The sequence below is a fragment of the Astyanax mexicanus genome, chromosome 5 (genome assembly GCF_023375975.1).
Source record: "Astyanax mexicanus isolate ESR-SI-001 chromosome 5, AstMex3_surface, whole genome shotgun sequence".
Taxonomy (NCBI): domain Eukaryota; kingdom Metazoa; phylum Chordata; class Actinopteri; order Characiformes; family Acestrorhamphidae; genus Astyanax; species Astyanax mexicanus.
The window spans coordinates 37,451,236-37,467,726 of record NC_064412.1 but is presented as its reverse complement, the minus strand read 5'-3'; the positions used below and the strand labels follow the sequence as shown (position 1 = coordinate 37,467,726).

Here is a 16,491-nt window from a genome sequence, read left to right as displayed (position 1 = left end):
CTTCTCTTTTGTACACTGCCCCCTTGTTTTCTAGTGTGAAATCCCCCCTCTAAGAATTGGGACAACCCTTCAAGCACTCGATACAGGTATATAGGTTGCCTCTGGAGCCCTAGTTCTGCAACCTATCTGCTGACTTACAATGTCAGTAAACTTTAGGGTATTGTATGTTAATAGAAAGAGGTCAGGTGGTGCAGAAATTAATTATTATTAACCATTCCTTAATGTATCCTTAATGTATCTGTAATAAGTTTTCATTAATTTTTACTTTCTTTCCTCCGTTGCACCATTTAAGGTGGAATGGAAAGGTTAACTAGCTAGTTAGTTACTGAGACAAGCTACTAGCGATTTTTTACGCTAGTTATGAAGAAAATGGTGATAAAACTTATATCTAAACTAAATATATATACTACTTTATCGTGACAAAATGTATTTATTAGTTAATGTATTTATATATACAATTATTTATGCATTTATTTATAAATACTTGCATTATTTTTCGTCCTCCATATACTTGCTGTTTTAAGTAAGGAAAGTTTAAAAGGTATAATTTTAGGTAAAGTCACTCATTACAATGAGCAAAGATTACTGGCCTCAAGTCTTGTTACCTTTTATTCAATTTATATGCAATGTCTCTACAAAATTGTAAATAAAATAAACTCCTTCCCAGGAGTGGCCAGCCAACCAAAATTATTTCCAAAGGCATACCTGTCAAATTTTAGATTAAAAAATAAGGAATATTTTCCTCTGTCCGCTTAAAGTTGTCCCACCAGCCCAACGTAGGTTCAGTATCCCTTACATTTTAAGACAGGTTTACAAAAAAAATCTAAAATAACGACATGTGAACCACTTACACACAATTAGATTATCAGAATCTGAAATGTTGCGGACATTCCAACATATGTCATTCTTTTAATACAGCCAAATTAAAACACTTTTCCAAATATTTTTTTAAAAGTTAAGATTTCATGTCTTTTTGGCATAAATGCACTCTTTCTTATAATATATTTTTTATTTATTTAATGGATTTAAAATTGAACAAAGGGTGCACAAATTCTGCAAACTGAATCTTTTGATCACTCCACCCCTGATCAGTTTAGTTAATTTTTAACATTTCTAGTTCAAGCTGTATTTTTTTTATTTTAAAAGGTTTAATCTGTGTGTTTTATTTCAGAGACGAGTATTTTTAAGCAGCTATCAGAAAAATCTCATCACAGTTTACATGATTAGCCTACCGTTCCCTTTCTTTTAGAAAAATCGCTGTATATCCAGATATGTTTTAACATCAGCTGCTCCGACTAGCTGCCTGTGGCTTCCCCACACTGACCCTCCTTTGCAAGCTGATTGGCTGTTTCTCCTGAAAGGCGGGACTTTCTCCTTGAACCGGCTGCACGATTGGTTAAGAGACACAGAGCAGTCAGCTCCCTGTCTCCTCAATAATATATATATTTTTATTTTAATATAATACGGGACATTTACGGGAAAATACTAATACGGGAGGACAGCGGGAAAGAGGAGTAAAATACGGTAGTTTCCCGGCCAAAACGGGAGACTTGACAGGTATGCCAAAGGACATGGACAACTCATCCAAGAGGTCACAAAAAGAACCTAGAACAACACTTAAAGAACTGCAGGTCTCATCTGCCTCAGTTAAGGTCAATGTCAATGATTCAATTATAAGAATTTACAGGTTGAAATGGTATTAATGGGAGAGTTCCAAGGCAAAAAACACTGGTGACCAAAAAAAAAACACCTCGCCCGTCTCACTTTTGCCAAAAAAAAAAAAAAAACATCTTGATGACCCCAGGACTTTGAGTAAATATTCTTTATGTTTTTGTCATATTTACCATTATGTTGAATTAATGTTAAATCAATGTAAAATGGATGTGCACAAACAAATAATTGTTTCATTGCATTAGCGATAAAAATAATTAATGTTTTATTATTATAATTAATAATTAACGTCCTTTTGCTACACTGGCGGTAATTTTATTAACAAACGCTAGTAGCCCTAATGAGCCAGCCAGGAATGTGCAGCGTGATTTAAGATCAAGTAGTGGAGATGTTTTCATGTTTTGAACTGACAGTATTGGGGAAAAAGTATAAAGGTATTAAAAATGAATAAAATGCTGGATTTTCTCACATTCTGTGTACATATAAGAGTATTTTATCTACGTGTAAAATTGATAAGCAGTTTTTTATGGAACTCCTTTTCTGTTAAAACTTCAGATTTTAAACATATAGCTAAAAATGAAGCAGAAGCAAAAACGAGATTCTAGAAGCAAATTATCTAATCAGCAAAATCCACAAAAACAATTAAAGCAAACACTGGCTTAATCTAAACACATTTTTTAAAATAACGGCAAAGAAAAATAAATTAAACATGTATATTTAAAAACATTTGATATATTTTTCTGTTCTGCATTTGCAACAAACATTTATCTTTTTTAATATTTGTATAAAACTTAAAAAAAAAAAGATTTTCACTGTATAAGCTTTTTTAAAAATTACATTCAACTGTTTGAACATGTCGTAACTGGTTAAATAAAACTTCACTTCTTTGAATATTGTGCCCCCTTGTTGGCCAGAAAAAAAGCACTATTTTGCTACTAGTTTTAAGAACCCCGTAAATCAAAGGATCCAGTAATTCCCAAGAGGATAATGTACACAGAATAATGTTATAGGGTCCTGATCTTATTTATTTATCAGAGAACCGATAGAGGCGGTTTTTAAGACCGCGGTCATTCTCGTCATTCTGGCCAGGATTCCAAATATGGGCAAACTGAGGCTACAGACATAACATTGGCATTCCCGCCAAAATTTAAGATTTTGAAAAAGGGAATGTTCCATTTCTGCTGATTGCTGGGGGAACTGACCCCAACACTCTAACTGTTTTAATTTAATAACTTGTTTAATTTTCTGGTGCAAAATATCTCTGTTATGTATAAAACAACTATTAGATTATTTTGTTTCTGTGTTAAAGTTGTAGAGGGGCTGTATTTGAAATGGTTCTGGTTGTGTAAGTTTTGGGCTCTGCTGTAGTTCAGCCAGTGTTTTGGTGACCGCTGTCTCGTTTTTTTTTTTTTCTTATTTTGTAGCTGATTTGAGGTCTAGTTGAAGCTTTAGGGTCCTTATCGCTTCTAAAGGAGTGCTGTTCACTCCGCGGCCGAGTTTATGAAGTGATTCTGCTGCTGATCTCCGCAAGCCGACCCCCGTCCAGCCCGAGAGATGGAGAACGATGCCGGGGTAAATCTGATAACGGCTGAGGGACTAGCTGCGTTAGCTCGGTTAGCTGTGTTAGCTTAGCTCGGTTAACTGTCTGACCCTCGGAGCTAATGGCTGATTCACCGAGCGGTTATAAGGAGTTAAGTTAGTTAGTTAGCTGCGCTGGGTCTGATCGTGTTTCTGCTGTGAGCGCTGGTCTGTAGTGATCCCGTGTTTCAGTAAAGTAATTTACAGGTTATCTAAGATAATCTGATAATAAAGGCACTGTGTTTGAACAGTGTTAGCTTTTAGCAGGCTAACCTTAGCACTAGCGTTAGCCGATTACGCGCTATTGGGGTCAATCTCTGATTATTACCGATTAATAAAATGTATCGTTAGCTACTGCCGTTTCCCCTGAAGCATCAAAGAGGAAAATCTTATTTAACTGACTAAGAGAGTTATATAACGGTAACTAAACCCCACACGGCACACTCTCAGTTTATCTACCGTTTTCTCATTTTAACTGGTTAAATCATCCCTTCAAAACTGTGGGGAACCTTAGTTAGCTAATGTTAACTAACTAAATAACTAATTAAATAACTGGCTTTTACATTGAGTGAAATGATTGTTAAATCAAGTAAAATTGAAACAGTTTAGTAAAAAGAACTGAGTGTAAAACACAGAGGGAACAGATAGTAAAAAATTATTAAATAGAGGGAATTATTTATTACATTATTAAATAATTGACCTGACTTAAAATGAAAGAAAACAGTTTATTACATTATTAATTAGTTTATTAAATTAAGGGAACAGATTGGTAATCTGAGAAAAGATTTGTAAATTGAGGTAACAAGTTAATGTTTTTATTAAGTTAAGAGACAAATTCTTAATTTAAGGGAATGATTTATTAAATTGAGGGAACAATTTATTAAATTATGGACACAGTTAAATTTAGGGAACAAATTCTTAACTTGAGGTAATTATTTGTTAAATTGAGGGAACAATTCATTATTGAATTAAATAGATTCTTAAAATTAATGGATATATTAAAAGTAACTTGTGAGATGCTTATGAATTGTGTTTATGACTGAAAATACTTTGCACATCAGGATCCTCTAATTGAATGTTTTCTTTCCTGAATTTAGACCCAGAATTCAGCTAAATTAAGTGAACAACTGGAACAGTTTCTTAGAAGAGGACTAAGTGTTAAACACAGAGGAAATAGATTTTAAAATGAAATTAAATTGAGGGAATTATTTATTAAATTATTAAATAATTTACCTGACTTAAATCAAAGGAATGGATTGTTATACGAAGAAAAGATTGGTACATGTAATAGTTTAATACATTGAGTAAATTATTTATTAAATTGAAGGAATGTTTTTATCGAGGGAACAAAATGTTAAATTGAGGGAACATATTCTTAACTTGAGGGAATGATTTATTAAATTGAAGGGACAAACTTTTTATTTGATGGAATGGATTGTTAAATATAATTAATAGATTGAAAGTTACTTGTGAGATGTTTATAAATTGTGTTCACATCAGGACCCTCTAATAGTTTCCTTTTCTGAATTTAGACCCAGAATGTAGATAAATTGGGTGGTCAATTAAAACAGTTTATTAAAAAAAGGAGTGTTAAACACAGAGGGAACCGATTGTAAAATAAAATGAAGTTGAGGGAATGATTTATTAACCTGACTTGAAATTAAAGGAATGGATTGTTAAACTGAGGAAACAGTTTGTTAAACTCGGAGAACGATTGGTAAATTGAGGGAACAGATTATTCAATTGATGGAATGTTTTTTATTTAATTGAGGGAATAAATTCTTAACTTATGGGAACGATTTATTGATTTATTTATTTAAGGGAACAATTCAGTATTTGATGGAATGGATTGTTAAAATTAATGAATATATTAAAAGTTATTTGTGAGATGTTTATGATTTTTGTTAATGACTGAAAATACTTTGCACACCAGGACCCTCTAATAGGATGTGTTTCGTTTCTTGGATTTAGACCCAGACCAGCTCTCCATCCACCAGTCCGGCTCCTGTCGAAATAAGTAACACTCTGCACCAAGCTTCCCATACCGGCACAGTCATCCCAAACCGGATCTTTGTAGGGGGGATCGGTGGTAAAGTAAGTACAGGCCATAATGTGTTCTATACTGGATCTGTAAATCACTGTATAATTTCATGAACAATCATCAGCATTGAAAAAAGATGCTCTTATGTGGACTGTTATATCACAGAATATTACTTTTTAAATGATTAACATATTAATATTCCCATCTTCAATATTTATTATTCAATGTATAATATTCTTAATAATTAAAAAATAGTGGAATGGTCTTAAAATCACAGTAATATTGTTTATTGCAATAATTTCTGAAACAATATATAATTAAAAAGAATTATTGTCATGACAAGCCTAGGCCTAGTGTTAAGTAACCAAATGTATCTAATTACTGGAACTTTGAAAACCCTGTGTTGTTTTTTATGGAAGTCTGTAAAATTTTAGAATCCACCTGGTGTCTGCTGGATATCTGTGGAGGTATCTCAATAACTATTTTTTTAACTAATTTCTGTTTTCTTTATGTCTTTTCTCTGTTTTCAGGCTAAGGAAAATGATCTAAGGTGTTTTTTCTCTGAATACGGAGTGATCAGAGAAGTGAATATTGTTACTGATCGAGACGGAATATCAAAGGGGTCAGTTTCTTTTTCAGTACTGCTTTATGCTATTTGTCATTAAGTTAGGCAGTAAAGCATTAAGTTGTGATACTTAGTATCATCTCTCTTCTTTTTTTGCAGATATGGCTTTGTTACATTTGAAACTCAGGAAGATGCACAGAAAATTCTACATGATGTAAGTGTTTGTGTATGTGTGAGAAAAAGAAAGAGATAGCTGTTAAAAATACAAAGTGTGCGACTATAAATTTTCTGGCTATTCAATGGGAAATTATACTACAACTTCTATTGAAAATTGCTTATTTAGGATCCTGTATAATATTAGGCTGCACAATATGTTGTTTAAACATTGTCATCACTGTGTGCACAAGCACGGTATTCTCATTGCAGGACATGAATGTAGGTTTGATGTTTGGAAAAATCTGTTTTTTTTTTTTTTTTTTTTTTTTACTATTTATAGGTATATGTTTGAGTAAAATAAACATTGTTTTATTCTATAAACTACGGACAACATTTTCCCCAAATTCCAAATAAAAATATAGTCATTTAGAGCATTTATTTGCAGAAAATGAGAAATGGCTAAAATAACAAAAAAGATGCAGAGCAAAGAAAACAAGTTCATATTCGTAAAGTTTTAAACGTTCAGAAATCAATATTTGGTGGAATATCCCTTGGTTTTCATACATTTTGGCATGTTCTCCATCAGTCTTACACACTGCTTTTGGATAACTTGATGCCACTCCTGGTGCAAAAATTCAAGCAGTTCAGCTTGGTTTGATGGCTTGTGATCATCCATTTTCAATTTAGTAAAATCAAAGAGACTCATCATTTTTAAGTGGTCTCTTATTTTTTTCCAGAGCTGTATATTTCAGAATTCCAAAATATATTCTTTTTTTTTTTCAAATACTGTGCAGTCCTTGTATCATAATCTGCATTCCATTTAAAAGAACAATACTATATATTATATATACAGTATTACATGCAACCGATTGCATGAGCCTGACCAGCCCTAAGTTCATGATCAAAGATGGTGGCTCTGCATATCAACAGTAGTAATAGCAGTAGTAGTATACAGTTTTCTTCTGTCTATTAATCGACTGGAATGGCCAATACCAATTATCCGTATTACCTGGAAAGCAGTCAGCTGCGTATTTCATAATTTCCAGCTTCCTCATGTGACATCTGAGCTTAATGGAACACAGCATTAGTACTGCAGCTGTGCTAGAGAAGACTCTGTTCTCTGTAATGAAATTATTTGGATTTAACCAGAAAACCCCAGACCCATTTCTGAATAATGATGTCAAATTTCACATTTGAATCATATACATTTAATGAGCAGCTCAATTATGCTGGTTTCTTTTTGTGGGAACATGACTGTAAATATTTTAAGGTTAAAATCTTGATGTCATAAATGACACAACAGTTTTATAACTATTATTAACATTTTGTACTACAAATCCAGTCAGAACTAGGCAGATGGAACATAAAACATATAATTAAAGCATCTTAATGGTTAAACTTGTTGAAAAAGACCTGTAGAAGCACAAATACACTTTTAAAAGGAGCTAGTTTTATCCCAGGCACTCCTACATTCTGTAAGTTACCGGTAGGTCAGATTAACAAATTCACACTCACACGCTGTCCTGTATATGTCACTTAAGAAATTTTACACAGCTTTTAAAAAGTCTGTGAAACATACATCACCATAGGCTCTTTTGAGATGACACGGTGTTGTTAACTATGATCAGTATGTGGGTGAGCTTATCTCTCTCTCTCTCTTTGTTTCTTTCCCTCTTTTTCTCACAGGCTGACCGACTTTCTTTTCGTGATAAAAGGATAAACGTGGGCCAGGCATTCCGCAAACAACTGAAAGGACACTGTATGTCATTGAATCACATTGTTAAATTGTTAAAAACTGATTTATCACACATAAGACCAATATTGTCTTAATTATTTTTACTTGAAAATGTGATGATAATGACCTAAAATAGTCTAGAACCTGACTGTATGACTTCTGCACGTTCTGTATGTAATCTATATTCTGTTTGTTCTTTAACAACAGACAGCTATACTGCGGATACTCAGGGTTCATCTATGGCTTATCAAGCTCCTTTTGGCACCACATACCTGACCACCCCTACTGGATATCCCTACACCTACCACAATGGAGTGGCCTACTTCCACACACCAGAGCCCAACACACTGAGCCCCTCACACTGGCATGCTGTAAGCCCAGTACACACACACACACACACAATTTTTTTTTCACAAGGCGCTAATGCACAGTTACTCACAGTTAATTCACAGTTCATCAGAACAGATAAAACAAAATAAATCATCAGTGAAGCCTGTTCAAGTTTGGACAGGCACTGCAAGGCCTCAGATCTCATAAATGATCAGTATTCATAAATTATCTGACTCTTTAAACCTATTGCTAACACATAGCAATCATGAGTGCTTTTAAGCAACTGTAAAGAGACCAAGATTTTATTCACATTACTGAATTGAAGTAACTCACATCTGAATGTTTTCCATAATGAGACAGATCTGATTTTTATAGGGCAGTGTGAACAGGTCAAATCTGACCTGTTTAAATCAGGTTTCAGTAACTTTTATGTATGGTCAGACACGTATCCTACTTATGAGATGGTTAGAACAGTGAAATTGAATATTATAAATGTTATTCATGTAAGCGTACATAGTTCTGATGTTTTCTGTGTTTGTTTTAGTTACTGTGCGTGTTTGTTTAATTGATGGTCTCTTTTTTTTGGTTGAAAGGTGGGACTTATCTATGTTTATAAGATAAGATAAGATATAGGGAATTTGCAACAGACAAATGGTTATGCATTATGAAAACCATTCATATTTCAAGTGGCTGGTATTATTAATATTCATTACTTCTCTACATCAAGATACACACCTGAGCCAACTATCTAGGAAAACAATAAAAAATGATTAATGGGGCTTGAAATGTGTATGTAGCAGTGGAAAAGTGTTTGCCCCCTTCATGATTTCTTATTTTTTGCATGTTTGTCCTTAAATGTTGCAAATCATCAAATTTAAATATAAGTAAACACAAAATGCAGTTTATAAATGAAGGTTTTTTTTAAAGAGAGAAAATACATTCAGACCTAAATCCTAACCTTACTAGTGTGCTAGTTGCTGAACACATATTCTCACAGCAATGTTCTGAAATCTAGAAGAATGCTTTTTTTGGACAGTAGAGACAGTTACTCCAACAAAAACAGAATAAACTTTATTAAATACCTTATGATTAGGGAAGAAACTGAATAAATGAGCATGTTGTCCCAATACTTGTATATATAAAATATATGCATAAAGTATATTTTTCCTTTTATAGCCACCCCACACGATGTCTGGATCGTCCGTCATGGTGACCCACTCTGCCTCTTCCATCTGCATCCCACAACCCTACCACAATTCACAGGTAACAGTGCAAGTAATGAAAGTGATACATCACCTGGAAATCAAACATTTTCAATGAGAGAAAACAGGTTCTTGCTTTTCCTCAACACTGCTCCACTGACTTTGGTTCCTACTGAAGATTTGTTATTTTCCCTAATAGAGGTAACCACGTTTTCACCACAGGAATATCGCACCCATTGTCTGCAAAACAATCTCTTTGCAATATCCAAACTGCAATAAAACATTTATTATTCGGTTCATTATTTTAATTAATTATTTTTACAGAACAATTTCTCCATGGAATCCAGCTTATTTGTTAAAACAGCGTATCTGCAGGTCCTTTAAAAAGTCTTTAAAGGTCTCACATGAATTTAGATACTGTATTAATTTAGATACAATACTGGAGGCATGGGCATTTTAAATTCAACAAAAAAAAGCTAAATTGGATAACCCTAATAACGGTACACTTAGGATAACCCTAATAACTGCACCACTCGACCCCTGGTTACCTTTTCTTTAATAAAATGGTTTGCTTGATAGTGCAGGTGAATCCAGCCTTAGTTCTCCTGTTGTACTGGTACTGCATAATGATTTTATCGCTTGCAGTGTAAACAGTGTGTGTTTGTTATTGTGAGGATGCAAAAAATAGGTCTTATGCTGCCTAAACCATGTTGTGAAGGTGCGCGAGCAGCTAATTTACGGGAACAGAACTGGGGTGGGTTTCCCGAAAACGATCAATCTTAGCGAATAACGAACGAACTAACGAATGACGTGTGTAAAGAACGAGCCAGTTCTGCGAGTGTTTCCCAAAGAGCTTCGCAACGTGAAAATTAACGAACGAGGTTAAAGAACGTCTTTGTTGACTCCTCCCCCAAAACAGCGCACTCAATCGATCCACAAATATCGATTCAACACTGCAATATGCAGTATTTATTCACTATTACACCCTAAAAACGTAGAAATGTGTTGTAATTAACAACATTATACTCCTAAAGATACATATGACTAAATAAATACTCGACAATCCAATCTATTTTAAAACATTAAACTTATTTTTTACATTTTTAAAACTATTATTGTTGATATATATTATATTAATAGATAGTATACTAATATTATTAATAGTAATATTGATAGTAATATTAATTTATTATTATTCTAATTATTAATATTATAAAAATAATATAATAATACATATACGTATGTTCCTGTGTGTGTTTGTGTGTGTGTGTGTGTGTGTATATGTATATATATATATATATATATATATATATATATATATATATATATATATATATATATATATATATATATTACATTTTAAACCAACAGAAATATGTTTTGTACTTTATACTGTGAAGCTCCAGCTCATCCTAAATCACCATCTCAGTTGGGTTTAGGTCAGGGGATTGTCAAGGCCATGCACCTTTTTGTCTACTAATTCCATTTGCGTCAATTAGTTTTCATGGTTTTAATATTAATCGACAATGTAAAAAAAAAAAAAACATGGAATGAGACGTGTCCAACTTTTGACTGATATTTGCGAGCTGACACACCCCAGAGTAATTAATGTCAAGACTTCTGTCATCGCTAATCTGGATTTTAATAATTTACTTGTGCGTTTGATTGGCCAATTCCAATAGGCCCAGTTAGACTACAAGCCACAGTTGGCATTATAATATAATATAATATAATATAACTTATTCACTCACTTACTCACTCGTCAACCGCTTTATCCGTTAAGGGTCGCGGGGGGTGGGGGGGCTGGGGTGCTTGGTGGCTGGAGTCAGCTGGCATCGGGCTGAAGGCAGTATACACCCTGGACAGGATGCCAATCCATCACAGGGCAGACAGACACAGACAGACACACAGACACATTCACTCACACACTCACACCTAAGGGGCAATTTTTATCCGACATCTAATTAGCCTGAACTAATTTCTTTGGACTGTGGGAGAAAACCGGAGCACCCGCAGACACGGGAAATAAAATAATATAATATAATATAATATAATATAATATTATATTTATATAGTAATATAATTTATTATAATTAATAGTAATATAATATAATATAATAATATTAATAATTATATAGTAATATAATTGATTATATAATTAATAGTAATATAATATAATTGCTTCAAACACGGAAATTATAATTTTTCTTCCTCAACATTGGTGGTCCCTGGTGTTTAAGGTGCTGAACTGCAAGTCGAGATCCCCTAAAGAAGCTCATTAAAAATAACGACTGGGTTAGGGCACTCGTTAATCTGCGAGCGAGTTTACGTTGTACTTTAGTTACGTACGGGTTTGGGAAACACTCTTTAATTAACGATCAATCTTAAGTACGAGTTAACGAAGTTCTTAGCGTTACGAAGCTTTCGGGAAACCCACCCCTGTTATGTTATTTTAGGGCTATACAAATCAACACATCTGTGTTTTCTGTTTGTCAAGATAGCAATACGCCAGAAATTTACCTGAACACATCTCACTTCCAGACAACCACACCCATTGACGTGTATATATATACATATTAACAAGCGCCTTTATTACTTAAACAGTGTGAAAAATAGACTGTGTGTAACATATGCACCTTGCACAGGGTATACGATAGGACACAGAGAGAGCAATAGACACATGAATCTTATGGTGTGTAATCGTTCTAATCCTTATTTGCTCTTTCTCTGCTCATTTCTCTATCAGGCTTCTTCTCAGTATGTGCCTGGACACGTGCCATGGACCATTCCTCAGGTAGAGGTGTGTGTTCTTAAATGCATTTCAAGACTGTTGCATTGTGTCAGTCATTGTTTTTTTTTTTTATTTCTGCATGTATAGCCACAGTCCAGTCAGAATATTATGACCACCTCTTTGTGTTTACACCCATTGTTTTTTCAGCTCCTTTAAACTTTGTAGTTAGTAGAGGACTCTGAAATACAGACTGTAGTCCTTCTGTTTCTCTGCATTATTTATTATCCTCTGTTCATCCTGATAAATGCAAAGAGATTAAATACAATTCTGTTTTTATTTTTCAAACTGAACTAAGACGATACTGTAGGCATCGGTAGTACAGTAAACATAAACGTTAGGGGTGTGCCATATCATATCATATGCAATAATAAAATGTAATTTTCATTTTGTTGCAGTAGTGTATTCTTAATTTTTTTAACTGTCATATTTTTTATATCTGTCATTATTGTGAAAATACCATGAAATACAGGTCTGGGAAAAAAAATAAGAGACCACTTAAAAATGATGTGTTTCTTTGATTTTACCAAATTGAAAACCTCTGGAAGATGGATGATCAAAAGCCATTAAACCAAGCTGAACTGCTGGATAAAGTTATTCAAAAGCACAGTGTAAAACTGGTGGAGGAGAACATGTCAAGATACAAGAAAACAGGGTGATTAAAAAAACAGGGTTATTCCACCAAATATTGATTTCTGAACTTTTAAAACTTCATGAATATGAACTTTTGGAAGAAATGTTGTCTGTAGTTTATAGAATAAAACAACAATGTTCATTTAACTCAAACACATACACATAAATAGCGAAATCAGAGGAACTGGTTCAGAAATTGAAATGGTCTCTTATTTTTTTCCAGAGCTGTACTGTGATATTATTTTAGGGCCATATCTCCCACCCCTACTGGAGACACAGAGAGAAAGAAACAGACATATGTAGCTCATGGATAAAAGAGTGTAATTATTATGATCCTTATTTGTTTCATGATAACTATTTTTTTCTTGTTCTTCTCAGGCTTCTTCACAGTATGTGTCTGGACATGTGCCATGGACTATTCCTCAGGTAGAGGTGTGTTCTTAAATGCATTGGAGAAAGTGGCTTTGTGTCAGTCATTGGTTAAAATTTAGTTGATCTGCATAAATGTACACAATCCAGTGAGAATATTGTTTCTGCTCCTCTGAGCATATAGGGGCACTTTGTAGTTATATAATGGCAGCTATTATTTGGGAAGTTGGTAGTTGGTAGGAGTGTCTAATAGAGTGGACAATGGGTGTTTAAAAAGTCCAGCAGCACTGCTGTGTCTGATTCACTTGTGAAATAATGGACAGTGAATGTAGAAAGAAGAAAATGGTCATGATATTCTGACTAGATTTTTGTTTGCGTTAGACCTCCGTCCCTGTGAATCCAAGTTCTTTATCATGCATCCAGCCTGCTGAGGTAATGTACCAGCCCATGGAGATGCCAGCAGAGAATTGGTGTTTCCAGTCAGCCATGCCATTAATGGAGGCTACAATTCCCGAGGTAAAAAGTAGTAGTCTCATACACTTAGTATTGGGAAGAAACTGGTGATGTGATACGCATGGTAATACAGGAGTTATGATTAAATGTAATCCAAGATATTGACATACAACTCTGGAAAAAAATAAAAGAACACTTCTGTTTCTGAATCAGTTTAGCTGATTTTGCTATTTATAGATATATGTTTTAGTGTTTTAATGAACATTGATGTTTTATTCTATAAACTTCGGACAACATTTCTCACAAATTCCAAATAAAAATATTTTCATTAAGAGAATTTATTTGCAGAAAATGAAAAATGGCTGACAACAAAAAAAGACAAAGAGCGTTCAGACCTCAAATAATGCAACAAGTTTACATTCTAAAGATTTTAAGAGTTCAAAAATCAATATTTGGTTGAATAAACCTGGTTTTTAATCACACTTTTCATGCATCGTGCATTGTTCTCCTCCACCAGTCTTACACATTGCTTTTGGATAACTTTGTGCCACTCCTGGTGCAAACGTTTAAGCAGTTCAGCTTAGTTTGATGGCTTGTGATCTCCCTTTTCATTTTAAATTTGGTAAAATCAAAGAAATGTAACATTTTAAGTGGTCTCTTATTTTTTTCTATAGCTGTATATATATGTTTTATATATATTACGATACTAAAAACTTAGTTTTTAATTTTTCTTTAAAGGCCCTGGCAGTTTACTGCAAAATTTTGCACTAGATTTTATACTATTTCCGATTATTGACTGGACCTGAAGAGCTTAAATGGCAAAAATAAAGGGAAAAAATGTTTGACCGGTACTGTACAATAAAGTACAAACTGATGCTGCTTTAATTTTCTTGCCATAAATAATAAGTGTGGTTGGATATGTATTAAAAAAAAACACTTTTTTTTCATATTTTTAAATTGATACAAGGTTCACATGCGTGCTAACCCGTGAAAGGTCTATGTTTTTGAGTTGTGTATCACCTCTGCTGACAAACAGAGACATGCACTTATATCACTTTTGCAGTAAGAACGGACAAGACTTGTTTTTTCTCTTATCAGGAGCAAAGATTTCACCCAGTCAGACGAAGCTTCTCCCGCTCTGCGGCCCACTTAAAGCCCAGGTACCACCACGGCCATCGTTACACTCACCTGCACAAGAACTACCGCCCGGATGTGTACCAGGCATTCCCAGCATCCCCAGCTCCTGCTTCTTCTCCTGGCCTGGAGATGCCGATATAGAGACCTTTTCCCAGCTCCTTTTCTGTGTTCACACTAAGCTCTAACCACACCTTACTCCAAATCTCTGACCAACCTAACCCTACAGAAATAAGCTTTTACCAAACACAGACTTAGACCTTAATAAGTCTATACTATAAAGAACATGCTCTCTACCAGGCCTACACTACAGCTGGTCCTGACTGTACACACAGAAATACTGCATCTAAAGACAATCGAGGTGATAACAGTCTCTCAACCAGTAAATGTGCCTTAAATAACAAGTAATGACTTTTGGAAATAACTATATTATGGCAGATTTATTTGAATTTATAAGCCTGTTGAATTCATTTATTAGGCAACCTAGACTATTCACTCACTCACTGTTGTATGTAATATCTAAAATAATTGTTTAATAGTAATAGTAATAGTAAAACAAGAAAGAGCACAGTTTAATCTGTTAAAAGAGACTTTTTGAAAAAAAAAAGAGGAATATGTTCCCTCACAATATAACCATCTTTGTAATGTCATTGCAGCTTTGCAAAGATGTCATGGAAGTGATATTATAAAAAATAAATTTTACATTTACTAATTTGAGTATCAAAAATGACCTTCGAAATTAACAGTGAATTCAGCCCTGTGGAATATACTATGCATAAAAAATGAAAATATCTGGGTTACAATATATTCAAGATTTGATTGTACTTAATGTTCAACTTAATGTTTCTATTCTTAAACCAGTGGTCTCCCTCCCTCCTCCTGGAGATTTACCTTGTTAGAGGTTTTAGCTCCAATCACATCAAACACAATACATTTCACATTTACAACCAAGAAGTTCTGTACACAGATATCAAATCGATCTGGTGAGGTGGATTGAGGAAGAAATGAAAGTCTAGTAGTTCTCCAGGAGCAGGGTAAAGACCACTGGCTTTTAAACTCACTGTGCTAAACACAATGTTGAGTAGTGCATAGAAAAAGATGTTCAACTACCAGACATTCAGTAAATGCCAAGTTAGCCAGTCCATATGTTTACTAAGACAGATTCCATAAACTACCAGTGCCTTCAGGAAATAGTGCACATGCTCTGGATGTTACTGCTTTTCTACTTTTATACAAAAAGAATGATGTCATCGCATTCTTTTTTATATACTTTATAGTTTTTAAGTAACTCTCGATATTGCTATACAATTTTCTTACATCACTGCAGTCACACTAATCTAAGATCAGCTCCTCCAACCAACCACACTTACATATTTAATAAAACAAATTAAACAATCTATCTATATGAAAAATTATATCTGCATATATGTAGTCTGTCTTTTTAGCATTCCGGTTTAGAAATCTACTCATTCTGACACAAACAACTATCATCTGTGTATTTGTGTTTTTATTTGGACTGACCTAAACTGGAACTGTCGTTGTTTGCTGTAACCAAAAAAATAAAAGTGAAATTCAGCTTAAAAACATGTTTACAACTAGGCTTTAAACTTATAGATTCTCTCTTGGTTTGTGGGAGAATTTTATTTTTATTCAATTTTGTTGTTACTGTAGACTTTTGATAGTCAGTGTTGAGTCGTGTTCTGTTAAACATTTCCAGTATTACTATAATTGAACATGTTTGTTTAAAATTTAGCTCAGCTTTATTGCTGGGACATGTTTACTTCTTCTAATGTTGGTTGTTAAGTGTTGTTGTTAATAAAAATAGTTTTGATTCAA

The 16,491-nt window shown here is 33.8% G+C and overlaps 1 protein-coding gene across 3 annotated transcripts; it reads left to right on the top strand.

Moving 5' to 3' along the window:
* The first annotated feature begins 2,836 nt into the window (after positions 1 to 2,836).
* LOC103028761 (protein boule-like) lies at positions 2,837 to 16,491 on the top strand. Of its 3 annotated transcripts, none has more exons than XM_022673446.2 (11): positions 2,838 to 3,243; positions 5,221 to 5,343; positions 5,821 to 5,912; positions 6,015 to 6,069; positions 7,698 to 7,770; positions 7,954 to 8,117; positions 9,253 to 9,339; positions 12,025 to 12,078; positions 13,078 to 13,125; positions 13,450 to 13,584; positions 14,620 to 16,491. In XM_022673446.2, the coding sequence occupies exons 1-11, from the start codon at positions 3,226 to 3,228 to the stop codon at positions 14,797 to 14,799; spliced, it is 1,029 nt and encodes a 342-aa protein (XP_022529167.1). In that variant the 5' UTR covers positions 2,838 to 3,225; the 3' UTR covers positions 14,800 to 16,491. The 3 variants fall into 3 exon arrangements, with proteins under 3 accessions (XP_049335110.1, XP_022529167.1, XP_022529165.1); XM_022673444.2 differs by having other exon boundaries at positions 13,078 to 13,131; XM_049479153.1 differs by lacking the exon at positions 13,078 to 13,125 and having other exon boundaries at positions 2,837 to 3,243.

Bases quoted from the DNA above. Each gene is read 5' to 3' on its own strand.
- LOC103028761 (XM_022673444.2), top strand. The intron at 9,340-12,024 runs GTAACAGTGCAA...TTTCTCTATCAG, and splicing joins AACCCTACCACAATTCACAG to GCTTCTTCTCAGTATGTGCC. The intron at 13,585-14,619 runs GTAAAAAGTAGT...TTCTCTTATCAG, and splicing joins TGGAGGCTACAATTCCCGAG to GAGCAAAGATTTCACCCAGT.